Here is a 16,086-nt window from a genome sequence, read left to right as displayed (position 1 = left end):
GGAGCTGTGGGCCCCGATGCAAGTTTTACAATGGGGCCCCCCAAGGACTCTATACATAACAATTAATACGGTGCACCAAAACCTGCCAATGACAACTACAGTGTCAGAGGTGCAAGAAGGGGATGGGGAACAGTTTGTTAATGATTACTACTATTCAACATATCTTTAGAAGTGATTATTATGAGCACAGGACCAATAGAGAGCTAAAACTGTAGTTGAGGGAGGGTCTTTTGGGGCCCCTCTGACCCAAGGGCCCCGATGCGGTCGCAACCTCTGCAACCGCTGTTGCTACGCCCCTGTTTGAAGCTATGGAGGGCAACACAACATGGCAAGGAGGACCGCATTCAGCCCATGGGCCTTGTGTTTGACACCTATGCTTTAGAGCAGTGTTTCTCAACATTTTTTTGGTATGTACCCCCTTTAAAATCCGTGTACTCACCAAGTACCCCCTGGCATAGTAACCATTATGGCAAGTACCTCTTAACAAATATATACTGAATCGTAGTGCATGATTATGGTTCTAAACCACTTCCAAGTATTTACTATTGCTTTTAATTAGCTAAAATACTCATTTGGTGTTGTTTAAATAAGATTTATAATTTTCTAAAACTCTAAATTGGTTATTCTTGGTTAAGTTTATCAAGCCCGAGTACCCCCTGGAACCATCAGAAGTACCCCCTGGGGTACGCGTACCGCATGTTGAGAACCTAGGCTCTAGAGCTACTGTAAGCAGCAAGTTTACCTTACAGCAGTCCGCCTTGCTTTAACACTGATTTAAAAACAGACATGATATTATTATATTATACGTGATATTATTTAATAGATTAAATAATCATTCAAATAGCAGATATGTACACCGAACCTAAATAAAACATACATTATTTAACTGTTGGCATTTATGATTAAAATGATGCTTGAAACAAGAACAACGAACCGAGAGCCCAAATATGGTGCAGTATTTTAAGTCAATTTAGTAAATTGAGAAAAGAACATCAATATTTATACTTACAAACACGGGTTACTACACAGGCAACCACTGGCAAGGGAGGTGGGGAAAATTAGAACCTGACCCCACTCAGGTTTGAGAAGTCGCTCTCTGTAGATAGGAAGAAAGAGAGATACACCCTCCACCAAGGGTGGACTAGACTGAAAGCTAATTTGTGTACCGGGTCGCCAACAAGGTTAAAAACTTTTAAAAACCATTTAAAAAGGGGGAAGTTTGGTGGACTTACCTCCCTCGTGGAAAAACATGGACTAAAGAACGTTAAAGTAATTCACATTCATTAGAGCCTCCAAAGTGCAACGCGTTTCGCAGGTCTCAATCCTGCCTTATCAGGCAAATAAATTGGAGAAAGCAAACTGGGTCTGTGCTGTGGCCAAGCACCTCTGTCAAGGTCTGTCAAGGTAAGTCCACCAAACCTCCCCTTTTTGAATGTTTTTTAACGTTTTTAACCTTGTTTGCACCTCTGTATACAAATTTGCATTCATGATCAATATTATCATCAGAATATTGACAGAATATTAATGATGCCATCTCTTTGCTCAGTCAATGCCAAGAGAGGCGTGGGAGAGACTGTGGGCAGGAGAGGTACTTGACACACATTAGGAGGCACACTGGTGTAGCAACAGAGGATGCAGAGGCTGTGACTGTCCAGGACCCTGCATCAGATCTGCTCACTAGGGGCCCCCATTCAACCGCTGTGTTCGCTTTTTTATTGATGCTGTGTTGGTAATAATCACCTCATTATGTTCTTTGAGTAGTTGTGATCCAGGGGCGTAGCAATAGGGGGTGCAGCGGTAGCGACCGCATCGGGGCCCTTGGGCCAGAGGGGCCCCATAGGGCCCTCCCTCAACTACAGTATTAGCTCTCTATTGGTCCTGTGCTCATAATAATCAGTTCTATAGATACTATGAATAGTGGTAATCATTAACACACTGTTCCCCATCCCCTACTTGCACCTCTGACACTGTAGTTGCCATTGGCAGGTTTTAGTGCGCCGTATCAGTTGTTATGTATAGAGTGCTTGGGGGGCCCCATTGTAAAACTTGCATCGGGGCCCACAGCTCCTTAGCTACGCCACTGTTGTGATCATTAACCTCCTTAGCGGTAACCCCTAGTCAGGTTTGGGGTTGGAAATCCTCAGCTCAGAGCAGTAACCCCGAGCCAGACTCGTGGTGACGAGGTTAATGCAGAGCAATGGCGTGCAGTGGGCGTTTCAACTCACCTCCCCAGAGATCCAGACACCGGTAGCCATTCTTCTTCCTGTCCTCCGATGCTCTGCATTCACTGGGTGAGATCGCCACCTGTCGTCATGACGACACCCGGAGATCTCACTATAGGTTACAGCGCCACCCGGAGTACAGAGGAAGAACTGCAGCACTGGATCCCAGGGAGGTGAGTAAGTGCAGGGGCTGCTGCAGGCTTTCTGGCAGCATGATTGTTTAACGGTTTTAGGTTCTGATTTTAGACCCTAAAATCTGGAAATAATCATACCACCAGGAGGTTAATAAACTGTTCCTCTTCCCCGGCTTAAAGGACATTTGAACTGACCCATACCTGTAAAACTACACATGCTATTGTATGCAATATGGAATCCTAACACTTACTGGTCCCCCTGTTTGGATGGGCTTCCCTCCACTGCTTTGCTCTGTCCCCCATTCGTTGGTCGAACAGAAGACGAAGGTGCAGCTCATGCTGTGCCCACTCCATGCTCCCTGTATGTCTGCGCTCCTGTCCAGCTGGGCATGACAGTATCTTCTTGAGTATGCATACCCAGAATGCTCCTAGCCGCGGCTCCTGTGCACAACTAGGCGGGATTGTACAGGGAGTGCAGAGTGGACAGAGCGTGCCCTGCTCCTTCCTCTTACGTTCAACTTGCTCCAGTCAGAGCTATGAACTGAGCAGAGGTGTGAACACAGGGGAGCCCATCCAAACAGGGACCAGTAAGTATTAGGTATTAGGTAAGTATTAGTATTTAGATTGTAAGCTCGTTGCGGCAGGGCTCTCTCACCCTTTTGTGTCTTGGATTTTGTTGTTCATTTCATAGTGACAAGATATATATATATATATACACTGTACAGCGCTGCGTAATATGTCGGCGCTATATAAATACTAAATAATAATAATAACAATAAATAGCTTGCACTCTGTTATACATTTTATTCATTATGCTACATCCGTCATTGTAACCACCAGTTCTGTATTTTGTACCAGTGTCCATATTTGATGTACTGTATATCATTGTCTGTAGCATTATGTATCCCTTGTTTGTTTTCCTACTTTGTACAGCGCCACGGAATATGTTGGCGCTTTATAAATCAATAACAATAGGTAAGGATGCTCATTCAGATTCAGCAGAATTGAAATTTCCGATCAGAAAACAGAAATCAGATTTCTGCAGAAATACCGCATTACCACAATTTGGTAATTTTTGCCCAATCACAGAACTCAGAAGCATTGGACCAATCAGAGAATGCAGATTTTTCTGCAAAAATTGGATTATCATGATAATTTCAGACCAGTGGAAAGGCTCGGATACTACCGTGTATTCACAAGTCTTGTGATTGGCCTAAAATTTCTGTAGTATTCCAAATACCGCGGTAAAATTCTGCATTCTCTGATTGGTCCAGTACTATAGAGAGCCACTAGGGCACACTCAGTAGCAGCAATAGGGAGTCTTGCCCAAGATATCTTTACTGAATAGGTGCTGGCTCACTGAACAGGAAGAGCCAAGATTCCGACCCTGGTCTCCTGTGTCCTGAGGCAGAGGCCTGAACCATAAAACTCACACTCAGAGCCAGTGACAAGGTCCTCCAGCACCCAAGGCTGCGACCTCAAAGTGCGCCCCCCCATCCCCCCCACCCCAGCCGTCACACACTGATTGCTATTAGACTACGGCGCTCAGGGCCCCCAACACCTTCATCTCTAGTTATCTGCCTTGCAGTCACTGCCATGCATCCCCTTTTCTTATTTCTCTCTGCTTCAAACACAATAAAGGAATGATAGCTGAGTGAGTTGTGCGCCCCCTTCTACACTGCGCCCTGAGGCTGGAGCCTCTCTTGCCTCTGCCTGCTCACACTGGCCCATGGCTTCTTAGCTACAGCACTGTATCTAGCTTTTCTTCTCCACAATCCCTTTCCTCCTTCACACGTCTCAGAGACATGACTCCTCTGTGCTCTGGCTGTGCTGCATCATGCTCGACATTTCCATTGGCGGGTAAACCTGTCTCAGCTTGCTGCTGGGGGAATCAGCATATCATCTCCATCTGTGTTGATGCCTGCAGCATGTTATAGCTGCTCTGGGTGGACCCGTTATTACAAATCTCTGCTGGATTTCGTCCAATTGTACGTTTTGGGGCAGCCACCCTCACTTACGCTTTACATATATTTTTGATATCACAGGGATGCTTTGTTTGGTAGATCTGATAAACAGGAGAGGATGTTTTGACAGGGCTGGAAATTTGAGCCATTGTCCACTCTCCTCTATTGTCCAAGGTGCATTCTTGGTGCCAAGAACAATGGCTAATAATGAGGGAGTCAGGAGACACTGTTAGCAGCAGACAGAGGACAGGACTCAGGAGATTCAATGTCTTGACTTGTCTCCAAAAACTTCAGTCACTCTGCCTGGGGCATGTAATCAGAAGTGCAGATCTTCCTGACCCAGCCAAGCAATGGATGACAGGGCGAGCCTCCTATACTGCCACCGACATGTCACCCAGCCCAGGCCATTCCACACTGCAGGCCATGTCTTGCTGGAGCGGAGGGGGGAGGAGGTGGGGCGTGACTGCTGATAAAGTGACCTCATACACAGGATTCATGGTACTTGATATTAAGGCCCGTACACACGTTAAATTAAACTCGGCTGAGGTGGCCGATAATGACCACCTCTTTCGATCTGTCGACAGCAGCCCCCGACTCCCGACAGCCACCCAGCCAGTGATCTGTGGCTCTGTCTGGTGGATCAATTCCATCGAATGACGGGCCACACCAGTGCCACTCCGTCAGCCTTCCAACCCCCCTACCCCTAACAGAGATGGATTAAAGTGGATCCGAGGTGAACTTTTACTCATTGCATAATTGTGTTCCTTTCCTATGGTTTATAGGGTATTCCTCAAGACAAATACTTTTTTGTTTTAATACTCTAATTCCCTATAAACTAAATAAACTAGGCCCACAGGTTTTCAGAGAGCCTTGGCAGTAGCAAGGGCTCATGGGAGCTCAGTCTGGGCAGGAGGAGGAGGAGACGTTACTAGCCATTGATTTCAGAGGCAGAGGGGAGGAGGGAGGAAGAGGGGGAATTAGGGTTTTTCACAGGCTGAGTGCTCAAGATACAGATAAGCCTGCCTCTGTGTAATGTTTGCAGACAACATGGCTGCTGTCATTGTATCACAGGAAGAAATAATCATTTTCTATTAAAGCTGTTTGCAGCTAGATTTGCTGTGTAAACTATCTAAACTTTAGATAAGATATATAGACAAGTTACTTGTTATAGTTAGTTTTTCATCTCGGACCCGCTTTAAGACGTAACGGGGCCCTAGCCAAGGTAGTCGATTTGGGGCCCCCTTGTTATCCTTTTGGTACGCTGAAGTGGAGAGAGGTCAAAGAAGGTGTCAGGTGGGCCCCTTGACACCCTCTAGGCCAAAACCACCTGCTTAGGTTGCCTGGTGGTAAATCCTGCTCTGCCCCCCCCCCCCTCCACACACACACACACACACACACACATTGCAACAGAACACGTTGTTAGCCTGCAGTCTAACTACATGTCTGTACAGCCTCGGCCCAGCAATGTTGCTCGAGGGATCGGATCCTAATCCTTGTCGGGCAACAGTCAACTAGTGTGTGTACGAGCCTTTACAATGTTGTGATTGAATCTAGCAAATGGTATATCCGTAGAAGATAACTGATAAAGCCCACTACATAGACACGAGTACTCTAATGACTTCTGCTATAGAGGGGGGAGGGAAGACAACGTGTGTCGCATGAGGGAGTGGCTTCCGGCAGGCAGGTTAAAGAGACTCCGTAACAAAAATTGCATCCTTTTTTTTATTAGCTATTCTAATGTGTTCTGGCTTACTGCAGCACGTTCTACTATCACCATCTCTGTAATAAATAAACGTATCTCTCTCTTGTCAGACTTGTCAGCCTGTGTCTGGAAGGCTGCCAAGTTCTTCAGTGTTGTGGTTCTGCTATGAACTCCCCCTTCCAGGCCCCTCTATGCACACTGCCTGTGTGTTATTTAGATTAGAGCAGCTTCTCTGTTCTCTCTTATCTTTTACAAGCTGGATAAATCGTCCTCTGAGCTGGCTGGGCTTTCACATAGTGAGGAATTACAGACAAGGGCAAAGCTGTTTGCAGGAAGAAAAGAGCAGCCTGAAATTTCAGTGCATGAGAACAGGGGGAAAGAAACACACAAATGATCTCTTGAGATTCAAAAGGAATGCTGTATACAGCCTGCTTATGTATGGATGTATTTTCTATGTGTGGATATATTGTACATCAACCTACTTCCTGTTTTGGTGGCCATTTTGTTTGTTTATAAACAAACTTTTTAAAACTGTTTTTAACCACTTTTAATGCGGTGGGGAGCGGCGAAATTGTGACAGAGGGTAATAGGAGATGTCCCCTAACGCACTGGTATGTTTACTTTTGTGTGATTTTAACAATACAGATTCTCTTTAAGGAGGAGAACAATGCGCTTGGCATCGATTGGGCATCAGTGTCATACAAATGCTAAATTCTCAACTGAGACAGTCTTTATCAGCCGCTCCAGTCGAATGTAGTCCTGAGTGTGTATGTAGCTCTATGTAGCTGGGATGAAACTGCAAATTGAAAACTCTTACCTACTGTAGGTACAGGAGCATTAGTGTAACATAGTTTCCCCAACATTCTTTTTTTTTTTTTAAATTGCTTAATGTATACCTTATCAAAAATGGATCCAAACTGTACAGATTTCCATTGGCCCATTACCACTGTGAGTCATTGTGACATCAGCAGTATGAAGCCATTGTAGAGACGCACAGTTAGTCCATTTCCGAATGACGCGTCAGTTGTTGCCATGGCAATGCGTCTCTACGAGGGAGGAGTGAGCTATAAGCAGAGGAGAGCTTAATTCCTATTGGCACCTTCCACTATACTAGGCACTGAAGGGACACAGCAGGTGGGACACAGGTAATGTATAAATGTATCTATCGAAACAAAAAAGAATGTTGAAGAACTATGTTACACTGATACTATTGTACTTAGAAATAGGTATGAAGGTGACCATACATCAGGTGACTTGGCGGCCGATCGACCATCCGATTCAATTATTATAATCGGATGAAGATCTGCATGCCCGACCGACAATGCGACCAATTTTCAGGGCTGAAATTGGTCAGATCAATCAGTCGGACATGCTGCAAGAAGTAGGGCTGACTTGCATGATCAGGTGCACGTTGGTAACAGTGAGCGTTGTCGGGACGAATGATGAATGTGACAAAACCCCGACGCTGTCCCTCCTAATGTTCCCGGTGCCCAGTGCACTCTATACATTGCCTGTCAGCGGCATCCCTCCAGGCTCCCTCCGCTGTCCATACACGCGCCCCGGCGTACTTGCCTAGTAAGCGTGCGTCACATGTCACACCTGCGCCCGTATTATTAGACAACCCCGTGGGGCGCTTGTATGCAGAGCCGGGACAAGGTCCTCCAGCACCCAAGGCTGAGACAACAAAATGTGCCCCTCCATCCCTCCCACCCCAGCCGTCACACACTGATTGCTATTAGACTAAGAGGCACCCCAGGGCCCACAACCCCCCAATACCTTAATTTCTAGTTATCTGGCTTGCAGTCACTCCATTTCTTATTTTTCATTGCTTCAAACACCACAGCGGAATGATAGCTGAGTACACTGCGCCCTGAGGCTGGAGCCTCTATCGCCTCTTCCTCGGCCCGGCTTGTTTGGACAGTGGAGGGAGTCTGGATGGAATGGCGGCCATAGACAGGTAATGTAGAGAGTGCACTGGGCACATTAAGCATTAGGGGGACAGCATCAGGTCAGCGAGGCAGTGGATAAGATGCCACAAGGCCGATTCCTGATGGATTTCAGCATGAAATTGATCAGGAATCAGCCTGCGGTGTATGGCCAGCCAACAGATCTCTCTCTAATCAGATTCGATTAGACAATCATTTGTCTCTTGGTCTCTGCCAATCATCGCTACATGTAAGGCTACCTTTAGGGAGAACTGTAGTGAGAGGAATATGGAGGCTGCCATATTTATTTCCTTTTAAGCAATACCAGTTGCCTGGCAGCCGAGCTGATCTATTTGGCTGAAGTAGTGGCTGAATCATACCAGAAACAAGCATGCAGCTAATCTTGTCATATCTGTCAAAATTGTCAGAAAAACCTGATCTGCTGCATGCTTGTTCAGGGTCTATGGCTAAAAGTATAAAGGCCCATACACACGTCGGATTTTTTTAAACGACGGCTCGTTTGGACGTCCCATCGTTCAGACGCCAAATCGGGTGTGTGTACAGTCCGTCATTCACCTGACAAGACTGGTCTTGAGCGATCCGCCTGGCGGATCACTCAAAACCAGACATATCAGCTGAACGATGGACTGTACACATGCCCGATTTGGCGTCCGAACGACTGAACGACAGGATGTCCAAACGACCCGTCGTTTAAAAAAATCTGACGTGTGTATGGGCCTTTAGAGGCGGAGGATTAGCAGGATAGCCAGGCAACTGCTATTGCTTAAAGAGACTCTGTAACATCAGAAACAACCCCTGGGGGGTACTCACCTCGGGTGGGGGAAGCCTCCGGATCCTAATGAGGCTTCCCACGCCGTCCTCTGTCCCACGGGGGTCTTGCTGCAGCCCTCCGAACAGCCGGCGACAGACCCGACTGTCAAATCAATATTTACCTTTGCAGGCTCCAGCGGGGGCGCTGTAGCTGCTTTCGGCTCGGAAATAGACGGAAATACCCGATCTCCGTCGGGTCCGCTCTACTGCGCAGGCGCCGGAGACTTGCGCCTGCGCAGTAGAGCAGACCCGACGGCGATCGGGTATTTCCGCCTACTTCGGAGCCGACAGCCACCAGAGCGCCTGTGCAGGAGCCAGGAAGGTAAATATTTACGTCGCCGCTGTACGGAGGGCTGCAGCGAGACCCCTGAGGGACAGAGGACGGCGTGGGAAGCCTCATTAGGATCCGGAGGCTTCCCCCACCCGAGGTGAGTACCCCCCAGGGGACGTTTTGACGTTACAGCTCCTCTTTAAATGGAAATAAATATGGAAGCCTCCATACATCTCTCTCTACAGTTCTCCTTTAAGAGTATGCAATGTACAGTTTCATGCCACTTTAAAGGGATATAACTAGCAAGAAAGCCACTGGGCTGAAGTGGAAACAGTCAATAGACCAGGCAGAGACAAACAAAACCAATTAGCACCTCTCTTCCGTTTAAATCTCAATCAAGAGTAATGACTGATTCATTTTGATGCCTACAGAATTGAATAGTGTATGGCTGGCTTAAGGAAACACCATTGTTTCTCCTTTGTTTCTCCTTGATAACCACTAACAGATGCATATTAAAATTCAGTCTGCCTTCTTATCACAGAATTTACAATGACTGTGTTCAGCTTCATGGAAGGAAGAAGTACTCCCCCCCCCCCACCCCATGTGAAGCAGGTCTTTTTGGCATCTGCCATGGAGCTGTGTAGCGCCGAAGCTCCTCCGAGTTGCGAGGACTCAGAGGGGGAATCACCCAATTTGGCTCACCCTGTGACGAAAAGCCCTGGGCAGAGCCGGGACAAGGTCCTTCAGCACCCAAGGCTGAGACACCAAAGTGCGCCCCTCCATCCCGTCCACCCCAGCTGTCACACACAGATTGCTATTAGATAAATAGGTGCCCCAGAGCCCACAACCTCCCCAACACCTTAATCTCTAGTTATCTGGCTTGCAGTCACTGTCATGTATCCCCTTTTCTTATTTCTTTCTGCTTCAAACACAATTGGGAATGACAGCTGAATGAGTTGTGCCACCCGTCCTACACTGCGCCCTGAGGCTGGAGCCTCTCCAGCCTCTGCCTCGGCCCGGCCCTGGCCCTGGGTGTCAGAAAGCCATGTACACCCCCTAATGCATCACTTCAGCTTAGCAAATATGCAAATCATTACCTCAGAAGAGCCAACCCACTTCCTCCTCCTCTCTCAATGAAGTAACCGCCGCTGACCTAAGGACCATTATACTGGCCTCTTACAGAAAGATTTTAATGAAGTTACATTCAATAATCAATATTAAAATGATTGAAAAAAAAATTAAAACGACTGTTTAATTCCTTAAAAAACAGTTAATTTGCGTTAATGCAACATAAACTTTTACAACATTTCCATAAAAAAATTGTGTGGGCCCAGCTATTTCTTCGCTTGCTTAAAAGGAAAACATATATGGCAGCCTCCATATCCCTCTCACTTCAGATGTCCTGTTAATTATTTTCAATAGAAGCATCCCTTGTACCCCAATCCCTGTATCATATTGTCTTGAGGATCCCCCCACATTCCCCAAATTCCTTATATTTGGATATAAATAAAATGTCTTCAATAACATATAAAATGACACTTATTAAAATACCAAACTGTTTCAAAGTTTATTTCAACTGACACAAGTATACAGTTATCATGTACAAACTACCCTAGAATGATATGCGCTGCTAACCATAGCTTTTGTGGTACTACAAGGTCCAGCATTTCCTCTCATTATAGGCTGTCCTGTCACACTGTCACACAACTAGTGGCTGGCAAGACACCAAACTGTATATTTACATGTTATATCTGTGATTAGTCAGATGCCATCAAACATGGAATAAGGGCAATAATAGTAATATCATAACCAGCATCTTAATATTCCGAAGGTGTCTGTTGCTGGAAACACACATGTCCAAATTTTAATGAAATCTTATTAAATTTTCCATTTTGAAGCAATCGCAAAATAATCTAAAATGATAGTCTGGGTGGTTTAAAATGATGTTTTTGATTTGGTTGGGTCAGAGCAAAATGTCATATCGCCTTCATTTTATACAAGGAAGGATTACAAAACTATTGCAATGCCCAATAATGATCCAATTTCCCAACCGACTTACAGAAGCAATCGTTTGGACTCACCAACCCAATCAGATTAAAAGAATTGTTCTAAGACTCAGATCGATGGAACGATCAGTTGTTGTCATTCAGCACTGTTAACGACACCCGTTTGATCGTTTGTGAGATTGGGCAGTTAATGGACACCCTGAGACTGTCACTCCAGCTTCACATAGACATTATTTTTGCTGCGTTCACACTAGGGCATTATTATTTAGTATTGATATAGCTCTGACATCTTCCGCAGTGCTGTACAAAGTATATTATCTTGTCACTTAACTGTCCCCCAGAGAGACTCACAATCTAATCCCTACCATAGTCATATGTCTATGTATCGTAGTCTAGGGCCAATTTACCAGTTACCAATAAGGGGAAGCCAATTAACATCTGTATGTTTTTGGGACGTGGGAGGAAACTGGAGTGCCCGGAGGAAACCCACACAGACACACACAGGGAAAACATACAGACTCCATGCAGATAGTGCCCTGGCAGGGATTTGAACGGGGGAGGCAAGAGTGCTGCAAGACAAGAGTGCTATCCACTACGCCACTGCGCTGCCTATGTTTGCATCTGTGCGTTGTAACGGACTGCGTTATCCTAACATGCTGTCTACAGTGCGTTTCTGTATGACCTGCAAAAATCCACATGTGCCATGGCAACTGACCATGCTGTGAAATAACGCACACCTTTTTAAAGTGTCGAGTGTCAATTGCTTTCGTTGTAATTCAGACATTATGCAATGCACATAGGGCTTGTTTCCCTACTACATCACAGTTATCACGCCTAAAAGCTTTGCACGTGCAAACTAGGGTGCTAAGTAGTTTGCACGGGAAAGCTGTTACTGATCGCACACTATTTGGTGCATGAGAAACGTCGCACCGGTGCGCGTGCGAAATGTTGCACGGTTCGCATGCAAAGTACGCTTATCAGGCTATTTTGATCGCGGACGGTGCAACGTTTTGCACGCACCGGTGCGACATTTTGCGCGCACAAACTTTTGCGCGCATATTAGCGCGTGCCAAGGTATTTTGCACGTGCTAAGGGGCTTTTCACTGGCGTGCTAACACTTAGCACGCTTTAATGAATCAAGCCCATAAGTGTAAACTTACGCTTAATTACATCTAAAGTGCCAACGAACAATCCATATTGAACCATGTGTGTCCAGCATGAATTCAAGATAACGATCAACACCGTATACTATCACCTGGCTTCTCAGCATGGTGTCTATGTACCCCCTCGGGTTGTGCTCAGGAAGTTCTGAGAACTTGTCACAGTCATTTCATCATAGTGACTTTTGAGATTGAGAATATAATAAATCATATAAACACAACACACATTTTTAGTTAAATGCAAGCATAAGTTAATACTACTACAGCAGTCCTATACACACAGGTAGATACAAGTCACTGGGCACTTGACATGATGTTTACCCACAACAGGGGGGCACATGTTTAAAGTCGTTATCCATTTAGCAATACCTGCTGTTACCATGCTAAGAAACACTGTACTAGTGCAATGCAAAATCACAAGAAGAAAAAAAAAACATACAAGTATAAAACATAAAAGTAATAATAGTCAATGCAGCTGAAAACTTTGATGAACTCTCTGCACATCACCCAAGTAGAATTCTCAAGCCTGCTATAAAGGAATGCAGATTTGCCGGATAAAATCAAACTACAGATATGGAGTAACTCAGGGCTGTGAGTTTGGACCACTGTCAGTATAAGTTGCATGGCAAGCCTGTTAATAATTGCACTGGCAGGATTTCCCCCCCACCTGTGCCCTCCTGCTCTATCTACCCCTTTTTCTCAGGCTCCCATCCCAGAAGATGGCCGTGTATGTGCAGCAGAAGAAAAGCCTTTTGTTGGCTGAGCACAAAAGCCAACAATCTCTCTCCTTCCACTTGCCAGGCCCTTTCCCAGCAGCTCTGTCCCAGCGGCCTCTGGCAAACTCTCCAGCATGGAATCAGTCGGGCTCCAACTCGCAGCCGCAGGCGGCCAAAACTTTCTCAAAAGCCAAATATGAGAGGAAAAAAAAACCAGGGAGGCAGCAGGGGGTCATCAGGATCAGGCTCACTATAGATCAGGTCCAACAGCAGGGAGCCCAGAGGAATGAGGAAAAACTTTCCCGGCTTGTGACTGCCACAAGATCCCAAAACCTGTATGATCACTTACTTGTCCGTCTCTTGTGACATGTTTGATCCTATGAACTCTCTCTTTATCTTCTCTCTAGCTCTCTGGTGGAACTGGACTTTCAAGTCTGTGCAGGTAAAGGTGTGTGGAAAGGAAAGAGATGGCAGAACAAGAGCTACTGGTAATTCTTCTTTTTTTTTTCCTTTCCACCCCTTCCCCCCCTTACTTTTTTTTTCTTTCTCTTTCCAACCCAGCCAGCAAGGTAAGAGACAGGTAGGGCCACTCCCCCCACTAGCCTCGCCCACCTTCCACCTCTTCCAGCAGTCAGCTTACTAGTTCTGTACAGATCTTGCCAGTGCACTGTACAGCAATGACATGGGCTGCAGACAGCTCCACCTGTGTCCAGGTATTCCTGCTGGGCTCATACTAGAAACGAGTGTCGAAAAAGCAGAAATAAATACGACTTAAATTGACTAAAATTCTGTTCCCTGCAGCTGTGTGGCCTAGGAACATAAGGTCATTACTGCTGGACACGTTATAAGTCCAGTCATAAAAAAATGTCAGTTTGTAATGAGCTTCTTTTGATTCAGCTGCACCCTGAGCTGGAAAAGGGCTGTTTTCCACTGGTTATGACTTTTTGCGTTTTGTGGGCCATTTGTTATCCACAAAGAACAGAGTCATGGGGTTGCTGAAGGACATTGTGTGGTTTCTACAATTGGAGCACAGTGGCATAGTGGTTAGAACTCTTCCCTTGCAGAGATAGGTCCCGGGTTTAAATCCCAGCCAGGGCGCTATCTGCATGGAGTTTGTATGCTTTTGCCATGGGCACTCCGGTTTCCTCCCACATCTCAAAAGTCAAAATACTAATAAGTTAATTGTGTTCCCCCTGAATTGGCCCTAGACTGCGATACATACACTACACTTTACATAAGTTGGTATCACTATGGTAAGGATTACATTGTGAGCCCCTCTGAGGGACAAGACAATATACTTTGTACAGTGCTGCAGAAGATGTTGGCACTCTATAAATAATAATACTAATGCAATTGCAGCATGATTTCACCTGATCCCAAACAAAGGTCCTGACTTGAAAATACAGGAGCGCAGATAAATTGCATAGGTGCCATGTGATTTTCTTCGATCCGGTAATTAAAAAAAACCCACAAAAATCCTTTTTCCCCCTCTTCCGTCACAAATTGCTAATGCAATTACGTTGTGACATTCGTCAAATCGCACATGAATCGTGTCTGTAGAGATGTGATGTGAATTTAACTTAAACCCATACGCAGGTAGCAGAAAAAAAGGACGCCGGCTGAGGATGGACAAAAAGGGCGCCGCCATAGACGTTAATGCAATTATCGTTAATACGGCGAAAAAAGCAGAATAAAGGGTGTCGCGATAAATATCGTTAACAACATTAGAACATTAAAGTTTTTGAAGTATGTTATCGTTTTAGAAACTTGCAACGTTAAAGTTTTTATCATATTACTTAGTTTGTATGTACAGATTGTACATTATCAAAGATATTATCGTTTCTATTTGCAAAAGGATTTCTGCAGAGGAATTGGATAGGGTTAGGCAACACCAGGGGGAGTGGTTAGGGTTAGGCACCACGTGGGCGCTGGTTAGTTTGAGGCAACACCAGGGGGTTGGTTAGGGCTAGGCACCACCAGGGGGGTTGTGAGGGTTAGGCACCACCGGGGAGTTAGGGTTAGGCAACACCGGGGGGGGGGGGGTTAGGGTTAGGCACCAGGCATGCTCAAATCCGTATTCGGGAGATACCCAGATAGTTGTATCCGGATATCTCCCAGTACACCTTTGCTAGGGTGGGGGGGGGTCAGTCTTACCTGACTGACGTCTTCTTGCTCCGTCCCTCGGCGCCTCCCACGATGCGGTTCACGCGCATCACGTGACTCCAAACACTTCCTCCTTCAACCCGGAAGTAGGAGATGTTTGGAGCCGCGTGGACCGCATCGTGGGAGGCGCCGAGGGACAGAGCAAGAAGACGCCAGTCAGGTAACATTGACCCCCTCGCCCCCCTCCGTCCCCCCGCCAAGGTGTACTGGGAGATATCCGGATACAACTATCCGGATATCTCCCGAATCTGGATTTGAGCATGCCTGTTAGGCACCACCTGGGAGGTGGTTAGGTTTAGGCACCCCTGGGGGGCTTAGGGTTTGGCACCACCGGGGGGGGGGGGGGGATTAGGATTAGGCGCCACCAGGGGAGTGGTTAGTTTTAGGCACCACCAGGGGAGGGTTCTGTGTGAGAGTAGGGTTGGGTTAAGCTGTATTGTTGAATTACGTAATGATTTTTAATGTTAATATCTTTTCGTTATTATTTCCCATCTGTTTTAACAACAGAATTTATCATTAACCAAGTTTGACAAGTATGTTTAACGTTATCAGATTTCGTTATCCAGCCGGGCCCTTTTTTTCACGGCGCCCTTTTTCATGCACACCATACGCATGCTCTATGTCACACTTAATGATCGTTACTTGATCATGAGGGAAATTTTTGAGTAACGAGCGCTGTACAGACACAATGTCGGCTACACCAGTGTCAGTGTGCACTGTCAATGGAAAGGGGAAGAGTGATGGTTAAGCGAGCGATGCAGGAGTGATCAGCATCCACTGCGTGGGTAAAGCCTGGCACACACATCCAATTTTGATAGGCCAATTTTACAACTTCCATGTAGTAGGAGAGCTTACCTACACAATTTGTTTATAGTTTTGAAAATCTGTTGGCCCTCATGCTACATAGAGGTGGTAGAATTGGCCAGTGATTGGCCAATCAAACTTGAATTTGTGTAAGTACCCATAAGACTGGTACTCACTTTCATTATTAT

General features: G+C 45.9%; 1 protein-coding gene across 1 annotated transcript in view; it reads right to left on the bottom strand.

Annotated features, from left to right (window-relative positions):
- Positions 1-13,376, bottom strand: part of GRHL2 (grainyhead like transcription factor 2) — a 143,075-nt gene extending 129,699 nt beyond the window's left edge. Inside the window, exon 1 of the mRNA XM_068237738.1 lies at positions 13,281-13,376. Coding sequence (XP_068093839.1) covers positions 13,281-13,300 — 20 coding nt within the window. The 5' untranslated portion in view covers positions 13,301-13,376. The remainder of the gene's footprint in view (positions 1-13,280) is intronic.
- Between the last annotated feature and the right edge of the window lie 2,710 nt (positions 13,377-16,086).

This window comes from Hyperolius riggenbachi, chromosome 5, assembly GCF_040937935.1.
Source record: "Hyperolius riggenbachi isolate aHypRig1 chromosome 5, aHypRig1.pri, whole genome shotgun sequence".
In the NCBI taxonomy this organism is placed as follows: domain Eukaryota; kingdom Metazoa; phylum Chordata; class Amphibia; order Anura; family Hyperoliidae; genus Hyperolius; species Hyperolius riggenbachi.
Note: the sequence above shows the minus strand (reverse complement) of the source record. Positions and strands in the feature narration are given on the sequence as shown.